This window comes from Coccinella septempunctata, chromosome 1 (genome assembly GCF_907165205.1).
Source record: "Coccinella septempunctata chromosome 1, icCocSept1.1, whole genome shotgun sequence".
NCBI classification, from domain to species: Eukaryota; Metazoa; Arthropoda; class Insecta; order Coleoptera; family Coccinellidae; genus Coccinella; species Coccinella septempunctata.
The window spans coordinates 41,542,786-41,555,853 of record NC_058189.1 but is presented as its reverse complement, the minus strand read 5'-3'; the positions used below and the strand labels follow the sequence as shown (position 1 = coordinate 41,555,853).

The window sequence follows — 13,068 nt, the reverse complement described above, 5'->3', positions numbered from 1 at the left end:
CTTACCGGCCGCCAAAGAAACCAATCAAAAGAAAAAATTGGTCCTTGCCAAGGCAGCCAGATCGGGAAAAAGCTTCAAAAAATCTATATTTTTGACCTTTACCCCACGTGAATTTGTCAAAAGTGAGGTCAAAACCGATCACGGACAGGGGTGATTACAAGAAGATATAGAAAGGAGGTGCAATTTAGTTCAAAGCCGATTCGGTGATGAAGTATAGTAGAAGGTGGTTAAACTCACTGACAGAACTGTTCGTTAGCATTGGTGTAGCATGGGTTAAATTATGAAGAGGAAAACTCAAAATAACTTCAACTTCTGTGCGAAAACGTTGTTTATCTAATGACTACATCATTGAAGTGCTGAAGATACTCTGACGAGTTAATAGGTGATAAGAAATTTCATGATAGGTACGCCAATGCGCGCTATTGTGACCTGGCGTGTGGCAATACCGAAGTGACCCGAGTACTTCCGATCTCCTATTGCGCTTCCTTTTCTATATCTACTGCTCACACTTACACTCAGGTCTAAACCCTGCAGTCGGACTGGCAAATACCGAAAAAAGGCCGACAAAATTTACGTTATTCAAAAGCAAATGTGAACAAAACCTAGTCAGTTTGACTTACAAAAGTCAGGTTAGAACCGATTACAGACAGGGGTGGGTAGTGACGATTCGAAGCATAGAGCAAAGAGTATTATTTTTGCATTTATAAATGTTCAAGATTATAATCCTGTACATTTATGACCTCTACATATTTTATATGGTAAAATGAATAAATACAAATGGGGCCATATTATTCAACTGAATGGTCATACTCACTTTACAATTCTGGCAGGAAATTTTTCCTCGTCATTAGTATACTTCACATCAACATATGAAACGAAAACCTTAAGTGCTTCATTATATACACGTTTACGCTCCTCATGTAAACTGTCCTCCTCGGTAGAAAATGAGTCCTTGAGGAACGTCACTATGGTATCGAACACTCTATTTTCCACCTGTTTTTCAAATTTGAAAGCACAGTTGTTTTTATAGAGTACTTCACTTTCCAAGGCAACATATCTGCCAAGCAGTTCATAGATTTCTTTGGATGTTGGATAAGTATATGCAATCTGTAATTCATAAAGAGGTGAAAATTCAATTTACTTATTGTTCATATGTATGGCATTAATGATATTTAGATTCAGAGTTAGATTGTTCTATGAAGCAGACGAGGCAGTGCCTCGCTTAAAAACTGTTAAATGGTATGTATTTATAGAATATTTTTCCTTTGTTTGTCTTGCCCGAAAAACCAAAAAAAATTATTTATGGATAAGTATATGCAATCTGTAATTAATAAAGAGGTGAAAATTTAATTTACTTGTTGGTCATATATATGTATGGCATTAATTAATAGATTAAGAGGCAGATTGTTCTATGAAGCAGACGAGGCAGTAACTCGCTGATAAACTGATAAAATTGCATGTTTTAATCGAATATTTTTCCTTTGTTTGTCTTTCCCAGAAAACGTAAAAAAATTATTTACACATCAAGAGAGAGACGAGAAAATGGGGACGACAATTCCCATTAATGTGAGCTAGTCATGTATCAACGCAGGAATTCTCAGAGAGGCTGAAACATATGAACACAAACTACCGGTTTCGGGATTATAGTCCCTTATCAGTACAGTGCAATGTTACACATCTCAACTTTCCCTTTTTTCAATGGCACAATGTGATGATCAATTTATGCATACAAAATTAGTCATTGATCACAAATTTGTCCAAAATACGGTTTTTCAATAAGGTTGGGATCGAGCAATTAGAAGAATGAAAAGTAGTTGATGATTTAAGATGGAAAAGTACCATTTAGGAAAAACAATTTATTTTGTCAAATTTTGTGCCACCTTATTTTAGAAACACCTAGATTTGACTCAAGCTAGCAAGTGAAGAAGTTGTACGCGGAACCATCAAATACGTTTCATCTTATTTCTGCTCATTCCAAATCTGTGAATGAAATTTCAAAATATTGATAAGCAGGGTGTTGTTTCGACTCGAAATCTACTCATTACTGTTTTTAGAGACGGACCTGCGATGAGACTCTTTATTATTAAGTAGTTGATTTTTAAGATTTTTCCTGATGATATACAGGGTGTTTCATGAGTCGTTGGCCATAGCCTAATGGTGAATGCATGTCCATCTAGGCCTTTCAGAAAACTTGCTTGTTTTGTATCTCAAGGCTATTAGTTAACATAATAAAAGATCAATTGTTACAATTTTAGCTCTTTATTGTCTCAGCTGAGCTTTCGGATCATCACCTATCCTTCTTCAGGGCTACTGAAAATTACATAACGTTGAAAAAACATACAGAAGTAAGTGTAACAAAACTTACAACAATGTGAGACTTCAATATTAATAAAAATAATATCACTATAATCTCCATATACAGGGTGTTGCATGAGTCGTTGTCCATAGCCTAATGGTGAATGCGGGTCATCCAGGCCTTTCATAAAACTTGCTTGTTTTGTACCCTAAGGCTATTAGTTTCGGAGATACGGGGTGATTCATGAACATTGGTCTAAATTTGTGATAGCAATAACTCTGGAATGCAAAGTCCGATTTCGATCAAATTTTATGGGTTTGTTCACTTCCGAAAGCTCTTCCAAACGGCTCATGAAATTTCAATATTTTCAGGCCGGTACTTAGAATATCATGTTTTTCTTTCAAGCTCCAAAATCTATATTTTTCACATCCCTCACAGAAATTTCGTTATTGCCATGAAAAACTGCATAATTTATTCTAAGGAATTCAGTTTTCACTTTGCATGGCACACTTATCACAAGAGAATAGGAACCGGGCGAATTAATCTTTTGTATAATTTTTTTTTAAATACGGTCCTGTTTCTATTCCTTTGGTGATAATATTTATTATTTTTTGCCCAGATTTCGGATTACTTCGAATTCTGTTCAACTCTTTTTCATTTTAAACCTTCTGCACCCACTGAGTGATCGTAAAAAATTGATTAGAAAGTAAACAAAATCGAGCTATGAATTCTTTGGAAATCACATATTGAATTTAGATACAAATAATGTAAACCCTCTCGGAAAATGTAATCCGTAAGTGTATTTGCTTCATATCATAAGAGACGTTCGAAGTGGAGTTGTTTCATCTCGACACATTTGCTGGCTCTAAAAATCATATTATTTATTGTCCTTATCATATTGGGATTTTGTTCAACTTCTGCGGAGGCTTCTTCCATCCTCTATCTCAAATGCATCAGCGAAGTTATTTCAGTGGAATATGCTTTCTCTTCCAGATAACCCCAGAGAAAATAATCCAGAGGCGTTAGATCAGGGGACCTTGGGGATCATGCCAAAGGTCCCCCATTTCCTATCCATCTGTTCGGAAAATTGTTGTTCAGATATTGCATAACTAGTCTAAATCGGCGAGGACCTGTACTATCTAGCTGGAAGTGAATACCTCCTGATATGTAGTCAAAATTTTTTGTGTATCAAAGTGCATTCTTTCACGTATTACATTTTCTAAGCGGGTTCACTTCATTTGAATCCAAATTTAGAATGTAATTCCGAAAGAATTCATATCCTGATTATGCTTACTTTTAACACTTTTTCACGCACCCTTAGTGGGAACTGAGGGTTCGAAATGGAAAAGAGTTGAACAGAATTTAAAAAGTTCAAAATCTCGACGGAGGGCAATAAATAATACCAGCAAAGGAATAAAAACAGGACAGCATTTCGACAAAATTACATAAAAGATGAATTCGTCCGGTTCCTATTCTCTTGTAAGAAGTGTGCAAAGTGAAAATTGAATTCCTTAGAATAACTAGTTTTTCATGACAAAATTTCGGTAAGGGATGTAAAAAATATAGAGTTTGGAGCTTGAAAGAAAAATCATGATATTCTGAGTACTGCCCTGAAAATATTTATATTTCATGAGCCGTTTGAAAAAGCTTTCTGAAGTGAACAAACCCATAAAATTTGATAGAAATCGGACTTTGCATTCCACAGTTATTGCTATCGCAAATATAGGCCAATGTTCATGAATCACCAATATCTCCGAAACTAATAGCCTAAGGCTACAAAACAAGCAAGTTTTATGAAAGGCCTGGATAACCCGCATTCACCATTAGGCCAACGACTCATGCCACACCCTGTATATGTAGATTATAGTGTTATTATGTTAATATCGAAGTCTCACATTGTTGTAAGTTTTATTACACTTACTTATGTATGTTTTTATAACGTTATGTAATTTTCAGTAGCCCTGAAGAAGGATAAGTGATTATCCGAAAGCTTGGCTGAGACAATAAAGAGCTAAAATTATAACAATTGACTACATACCCGATCAACCTTTCCGTTTCTTTTTTATCCGTCTGTTCCGATATTCCTGAACAGTACTGTCAGTATTTCAGAGACGATGCCTCTTGATCGATAGCACTCCTGACAAAGAATCAAATATCACCAAAATATATAGGGTGTTTATAAGATATAATTAATTGAAGAAATGGAGAAAATTAGTACAGCAGCCTGTATCTTGGTTACAAAGAATGGTAGACCCATAAAATATAAGTTATTTAGAATCACCTGGGTGTCCTCCGTCTACCCTGATTGTATGCGCGTTTCCAAATGAATCACCCTGTAGAAATATAGATTCCGATCTGCTTCCTAAATGCAACAATGCGCAACTATTTGCAGGACTTGTTTTACATATCTAATAATGATTCATGATTTTTATTGAAACCAATTATCTTTTCATAACAAGGTAAAACATGGAAAGTTTTCGTATTTTTGTTGAGTGCTTTGAATTTCCAATGAGATTCATTTTCAACTAGTCGATTGAAACAGCAATAATAATAGAATACTTTTTTTATATTCTTACCTTTGCAACATGTGTATTGTATTCATGGAGGAGAAACATTTTTTCTCTGATTTCGTCAACGAATTCCGGTGTCTGTTCATTGTAACTTGCAATTTCATTGATTTCCCTATAAATTATGGGAATATTTAGATTATAAAAAGCAAATTTGGTGAAAAGAAGGATTTATGATAATTTGAATTGTAAATTTCAAGAGTTTTCATATTTTTGGCTGAATCCTCTCAACGTCTTCTTCTTTTTCTTCTCATTTTCTTCTGGTCCACCCTTGGTCATTTCCATTCTCTTCATTCTTCTCTTACAATTCTTCTTTCTTCTTTTCTTCTCGCAATGCATCTTTCACAAATCCTCTCAAAATTTCTGTATATTCAACTATCAAGTGGTATCTAATAATAAATCAACATGCAAAGGGAAAAGTTTCAAATTCAAATTGAGTAATTTTTTACAAATGATCAATAGAAAGGGAAAAATGAGATGTGAATAATTTCCATCTTCTTCTTTTCGAACAAACTGTGTGCTAATTAAAATTTCAATTAGTAATCGAAATAACAAATAAATAAATATACATCTTATTAATAATATACGAGTATATAGTAAGAATATAGGTACCTTATGAGTTTCTCAGCTATTGATACTGATATATAGGAGTTATATTCTTGGTTCACAAGACGAAGGATTTCTTTCCTTCTTGCACAATGTCTTTTTGAAATCCTACCTGCAACAAAATTTTCCATTTTACAATAGTATAGATAAAGACCGTGCGGAAATATACATATCAATGTATCCAGCAGAGTTTATTTAGTAATTTCAGATTTTCCGGTAGGTATTCAGGTAGAGAACACAGATGCTTAAAACTACGAAAGAGCAATCAAGAATGAATTACTTTCCGAGCAGAGCACTATTATTAAAGAAAACAATGGGCAAGTTTCCTAAAACTCAAAAATCGAATTTAAGATTATTTATGGAAACCCTTTTCCATTAGTTATCCAACAAGTAAAAGATTCGCTTCAAAATTTAGAAATACACCCTTCGAAACTTAGAAAACATTCAAATATGTGAAAGCTTGTGACGTAGATTACCTTAACTAAAGTCTGGTAATTTTTGTTAATTCGACAACAGTGGAAACGATCAAAAAGATATAGAATTCTATATCCACAGATTACAAAAAATTGATTCGGTAATCTGTACCTATCCTTATCAAAAACGATAAAATTTTGTGTCATTGTTTGTTTTTCCTGTCAAACTTTATATTTATTAAGTCTATGGCGATCAGAAAACTTTCATGAACATTATTGAATTGATGAGCGTTACCGGATTGTTAAATAACGTAGAATTGTAATAAGAGAGCACTTCTGAAATCAGAATTTTCGTAAGTGAATACAGACAAAATGCACTGTGTTAAAATATGAAAAAATATATTTCGATATTTCGATCCCAATAATAAATTATGAAGCAGTGAACACCGAGCTTCATGGAATCAGCTGGAGGGAACTGTTCAACCGATGTGATGATGTCGATGATATGTGGAACTGCTTTATTGATATTATGAGGTCTACGCTCTCAAGGTTCACTAGAAAGAAAACTATCAAACTGAACCCACTAAAACCTTGGAGAAGTCAAGATATTCTGAAAATGATCAGATGCAAAAAATCTTTGTGGCAAAGATATCTCTGTAGTCGATCGGATTCAGATTACCGCAACCACAGATCTTACTTCAACTTCGTTTCATCTGCGATTGATAAGGCTAAAGCCTCCTATGAGACTCAACTTGCTTCAAGCAGTGACAGAAAGAAATTTTTCAAATATATGAGAGCAACGATGAACTCGAAAGTTTCTGTCCCGTTGGTCAGGAATTCTGCGGAGCAAGTTTCCGAAGATGTCAAGGAGTCCGCGGATTCACTAGCTGAGGTTTTCGCTAGCGTCTACTGTTCTGAGCCGGACGGGCCATTGCCCACGGTCCGTATGACTGGTCCGGATGCGAAACTTGAGATTGTATCCGTCGATGAGGACTTGGTGCTCAAGCATCTGTTGAATCTTAAGGAATCATCTTCTCCTGGTCCCGATGGCCTTTCTCCTTTTACTTTAAAAAGATGTGCTTCCGCCATTGCTCTTCCCCTATCCCTCATTTTCGAGAGGTCGCTGGGTACTTCCACCCTCCCGAAGGACTGGTTGAAGTCTCAGTTACCCCTATCTATAAGGGGGGAGATAAGTTCTCGCCAAATAATTATCGACCCATAAGCCTTACATCCTCTGTATGCAAGATCTTGGAAAGAATTGTGACTAATCAGCTTCTCCATTTCGCGTTGATACATGATATCATACCCCGCGAACAACATGGGTTTGTTCCTGGTCGTTCCACCATGACAAACTTGCTGAGCTGTCTGAACGATTGGACTCTCTCTTTGGATCGGAGTTCCTGTGGATGTCCTGTATTTGGATTTCTCCAAGGCTTTTGACAGGGTCCCACATCGTCGTCTTTTGTCTAAACTACATCTACGTCTTTTGTCTACGTCTTTTGTCTACAACTACTTGGCATAAGGGGCGATTTGCTTGCGTGGATCAGGGCATTTCTATCTGTTAGATCATTTCGAGTGAGAGTGGGAGATGTTTATTCATCGGAAGATATTTTCATGTCCAGTGGTGTCTCGCAGGGATCAGTTCTTGGTCCCATTCTCTTTTTGTTTTATACGTCTGATTTACCTCGACTGCTGAAATCTCCAAGCGCACTTTTTGCAGACGACACCAAAATCTATAACCATGCGTCGAATGCGGGGGCTCTGCAGGACGATCTGCGGGCTGTGGACGAGTGGTGTCGAAGTTGGTTGCTGCCACTGAACCCCAGCAAATGCCACGTCTTACATCTGGGTAGAAATAATCCGCGTTACCAGTATGTGGTCGATGGTCATCGCTTGAGCCCCGTTGACCACTATAATGATCTGGGCGTCATAGTTTCTAATGATTTGAGCTGGTCTCGCCACGTGGCGGCTGTTGCAGCAAAAGCCAGACAGATGACCTACATGATTCAGAGATCCTTTAGGGGCTGCAGCTTGGAAACTTGTAGGACACTTTATTGCAGCTATGTGCGCCCTTTGATGGAGTATGCTGAACCAGTGTGGTGTCCTCTTAAAAGTGATCAACTTCTTCTCGAGTCTGTTCAGCGTTGGAACACAAGGATTCCTTTTGGGAAGATAAGGCCAGACTATCACGCTCGTTTGAGACTGATGAATCTCCAAACCTTTGGAGATCGACGAGATAGAGGAGATCTTATTGTGACGTATCGAGCATTGCATGGGCTTTTTGGCGTGAATCTCGATCACATCTATAGAAGAAGTAGCACACAACTCCGTAGCCATGCCTTCAAACTGGCCAAGGAGAATTTTAGAACTACACAGCGTCAAGTGTTTCTTCCCAATAGAGTTTTCGAAGGATGGAATCGTCTTCCACATAGTGTGGTTGGTGCCAACTCGGTAAATACGTTCAAAAACCGACTCGATCTGTTCATTCAGAGCCAGAATTGACATTTCAAGTGATTTTTCAAGTGACTTTTCAAGTGAACATACGTGCGAGTTATTGTCTCTTCCTATTTATGTATTGGAGCATTCCATTTTATTTTGTATTTTTGAGTTTATGGGTATAACCCCTACTCTTTTTGGGAATTAATAATAATAATTATATTAATATATTTGAATTATAAGGATTTTAATGACATATATTTTGAAATTTAGGAAAATAACCTATTGAAGGTCTCGTTTTTTCTTGAAAGCACCGAAGGATGGCGCCTAATTCATTCCACGGATAGACCAGATTCCATTCTTAAAAAATTCTGTTCTGAATATCATCATAGCTTTTCACCTATGTATGATTATTATGTTTCCCTTGACAACCTGCAATTCAAGGAATTGTCGAACTTATTTATGTCGCTAAGTTGGCACACCTGTCATTCACAAGATTTTGAGCGTCATCGGCCATTTCGTTTGTTTATAGTAGTCTATTTTGCCTATCAATATAAAAAATAACGAGGCAAAGGCGGTCGAGATGTGATGAAAGATTTTCCTCGACAGATTACTAAAAGAAAGAAGATGACGGACAATCGCCATATTATATCATTATCAAGTGGGAGACAAACAGCCATTGAAATTTTTACAAACTGAAAACAATTCCCACCATTTCAGATGATCGATTGAAATGCCGAAAAACTACTTTTTCTACAAGCGTGCGCGTTCAACCTTTTTCCCGCACGCATTACAAGTTGCAAAGAGTCTTTTTCCCAAAGAGTGCGGGAAAAACGCCTGCTATTTCTTTCCCGCACGCATTTGCGTGCGGGAATGGATTAGCAGGGGTTTTTCCCGCACGCAAATATTATAGAATAATTTTAATTCATCATCTTTCTATGGACAGAACGTCAACGATGAGAAACCCTTAGTAACGACATGCAGAATAACGTCTGTCATTATATATGAATTAATCAAATGAGATATGATCTGTTTCGTAAAATGGATACATTTATATATTTCAAGCGCTTGTAGAAAAAATATTGTTCCTAACTCTTGCGTAAAGTGTCTTGCCCGCACGAAGTTGAGTATCACTTTCCGCACTTGATAGGAAAATAACTATTTTTAGCTCCGAAAAGCCATGATATCGTGTTTGAAAGTCCAATTAGTTTTTATTTATTATGTGTTATGGCTTCTAGGTTCATATTGTGTATTAGAGAGAGTGCATATTTTCATGCCACTACACTAATTCCAAAAGATCTAAAACTAGTTTTTACAAACGGTATCCGCTATTCAAACTGGTGCGCATGTATTTTAAAACAGTGGAATAATTTCAAAATATCCTAATGGGTCAAAATCACCAAGGTGGCAAATTCCACATTCTCTTTTATGATGAATATACCTAGCAGCCATTACTTTGATAATCAGCTCAAATTATCACTCAACTTGTATATGAACTATATTCACTTTGGCAGAGCATAGAATTGAATAGTTCACTAGTAATTTCATTTTTAAATTGAGCTATCGCATAAAACAATCATTCCGGGAACGTTTTTTTTATGTTGATAATAAAATGGGGGGATAATCTAAGTAATTTTTTCCTCTCTGTCCAAAATCAGTAGTGCGCAGTTAATAATCTAACACTGAAAAACTCTAATGAAATCCCAAGCAAAAACATTAAGGAGCAGGAGATCGCTATGAATTGAGCTTTATGATTGTTTCTTGGTATTGAATTCGGCAAATATGCTAATATCGCCGAATTATATACAAACAAATAATCTGTAGGTATGAGGAACCCTATTGATTTTAATATAACCAGATCCTGTTCTTGAATATCTGAAATAATACAGTATTATTTGAGTTTTGAGTGATGTTCCCGGAAATGACGACGTGTTCACGGAATGATGTATGTGTTCCGTAAATGGCGATAAAGATAAAATGTAAAATTATCGAATCATAAGCAGATATTTAGATGTCATAATTATATATTTGGTTTATTCTTAATTATTAATCATTCTAAAGTCATCAAGTTTTACGTTTTTAGCTTCATTTACACACTTCCATTGAAAGTATGCCGCAGAATCTGTATCATCACCTGGCTCAAACTTTGGATTTTCAGAGTTATCACATGAACCATTCATACAGTCATGGGAAGTTATATCGCAACTAAAATCCATGATATTTCTCTCAACACCTCCGTACTTGATATTTTGTAAGTTTTTTTATTTGTTCAGTTTGAGTTCGAAACTTTCGTGCTTGACACATAAACAAGTTTCTCTATCCCTTAATCTTGGGGCAACTACCCAAAATGTTTTTGCCCTTAATAATATTGAATGGGACAAATTTATTGCAGCTCCGTTGAGTAATTTTGACATCAGTTCTTTAACGGAGAATAAAAGGTGTAGTTTTTGTTTCTTGATGCCTCTCTTCTTCACGAAATCTCTTTTGGCTGGGCACATCCTACTAACGCCATCCCTTTCGAAGAAATCTTCAACTTTTTGTTGAACTTCCGGCTTCAAAACCATCTTACGCATTTTTGTATCACACACAGAATCGATGAACTGTTTCTTTGTTTTGGCAAAAAAGTCTTAGTCATTTTTGGATAACTTCCCTCTCTTTAGAATTTTTTCTTCGAAGTACTGGCTTTGTCTTTCAATTGCGTAGTCATTACTTCGTTGAATAAAAGAGTCTTGCGTATTTCAGGAGGTTCGTCGATATTTCCTTGCAATGCATCTACTTTGCTTTTTGGTGTTGTTGTACCTGAGTTTTCTCCTGTCCTCTTTTTTTCATTTCTTCTCAGTGTCCTCTAAAAATTTTCATATTTACGTTTAATTTCAGCTATCATTTTATCCTGCCGCATTATTTTGCGGTATGCTTTGGATCTATCTTTCCGCACAATTTTTCTTCCTATGACGTTTTCCTCAATGATAGTGTTGAGCTGCATCATCATTGGAATGTGAAGAATTATTTTTCATTATATTTGATATGCTTTCTTTTTTTTTCTGTATTTTTGTGATGCTTCATTCCAAATTTTTCTCTGCTTTCGCTTTACTCTCTCAGTCATCTCAGCATGTAGTATGCTCTATCCTTAGCCCTTTTAATATCTCTATCATTCTCAGCCTTCTTATCTAAAAATTTCTTTCTTCTGGCATTAGCCTTTTCTCGATTTCGCAAGTAAGCTGAACTATTTTTCTTGAGGTGTTTTTTCGTACGTTTTTTTCATTTTCTTCAGACTTATGAGACTCCATATAGCTGAAAAATGAAACATTTATTAAAAACCGAGTTTACACCATACAAAATGAATTAAATGATCAATGGTTATAACATATACCATTTTGGCAATCAAATAGTCATCTCGGGAACATCATAGTCATTTCGAGAACGCTCCATCAAGTCCGGGAACGTTCCCGAAATGACCGTTCCCGTAATGATGTTTTCAAATACGAACCCCATTTTCTTACGTCAGTCATTTGCGATATCGCGTTTGGCTTGGTTTATGTAAAATATTTGAAGTGAGAATTCGTTACAAACACAATAAAACATATATTGTTTAATACACATAATAAATGAACGCGTTCCCGGTATGATGACCTATTGATGTACGGTCTATAAAAAATGAATCGAAAGGTACTTACCATTTATTTTCAATTATTTGGATGAAAACCTTACTAGACAGTCACTTCCTTTAGACCTCCTACGACACCGGACCACATCTAATGTAAATACTGCGTTAACAAACATAGTTTTTTCGGGCGATCAAAACTGTTCACTGAAATGACGCTCTTATTGTCGAACATGATATTTTGTACCGATTTTCTCTAACTCAATTTTTTTCTTCAATAAAACCCTTAATTACTTGATTTAAGATACAATTTTAGGACAATGAGGAAGAAAACTTGTCTAATTTATTCCATTTTATGAATATTCACGATGTTAGTTTCCAAAGATTGATATTCCGGACACGTTCCCGAAATGAATTTTTGTACGTATTTCTTCAAATAATGATGAATTTTTTTTATTTTTGAAGTAAAATATATTATGTATAGTTAAAATGAACACAGGTGTGAATTTAAAAATGATAATTTTGTTGGAAAAAGGCAGAATTCAGTGATTTATTTTCTGTCAAAGGTAATTTTCCACCTTGGTGATTTTGACCCTAATCTATATTTGATATTACTCTGATTGAGTGCAACGCTAGTTTTACCAATGGCTACCAATGAATTCATTAGTACGAATTAATTCCGACACATATCAACAGCTGATATATATGATATTAAGTCGGTCCAAATCGAACTAGCCAATTTGCCATCGTTGTGACCCCGACAGGAAGAAGTCCCATCACAGAAGAGTAGATGCTGACCATGGTTTCGGTCTCGCTGATATTAAGTGACGAGTTACCAAAAACTAAAACCTATAAGGGACCAATGTAATGTAATGTCGATTCATACTTAGTAGAGGAATGCAGTAAAGCCTTGCGCGAGCTGGGCTCCGGTACATTGTGAAAGTTATTTGGTGTTCGGTGCACGCGGGGCTTCCGAGAAACGAGGAAGCAGACATGCACAGCTTTTGTTGGTTCGGAACGGAACAGACGCTGCCTGTCTGTCGTACATCTGTCAGGAACTTCCTTATTAGATGGCTCGACAGAAAATTTTCCTCTGAATGGAAGAACGCAGCCGAGGCTTCTCATTGAAAGACCGACCATAGAGCCTGA

The 13,068-nt window shown here is 36.1% G+C and overlaps 1 protein-coding gene across 1 annotated transcript in view; it reads right to left on the bottom strand.

Moving 5' to 3' along the window:
* LOC123306754 overlaps window positions 1-13,068 on the bottom strand; it is a 64,217-nt gene that overhangs the window by 31,860 nt on the left and 19,289 nt on the right. Inside the window, exons 3-5 of the mRNA XM_044888879.1 lie at window positions 5,476-5,581; window positions 4,873-4,978; window positions 815-1,107 (exon numbers count right to left, since the gene is read on the bottom strand). Coding sequence (XP_044744814.1) covers window positions 815-1,107; window positions 4,873-4,978; window positions 5,476-5,581 — 505 coding nt within the window. The remainder of the gene's footprint in view (window positions 1-814; window positions 1,108-4,872; window positions 4,979-5,475; window positions 5,582-13,068) is intronic.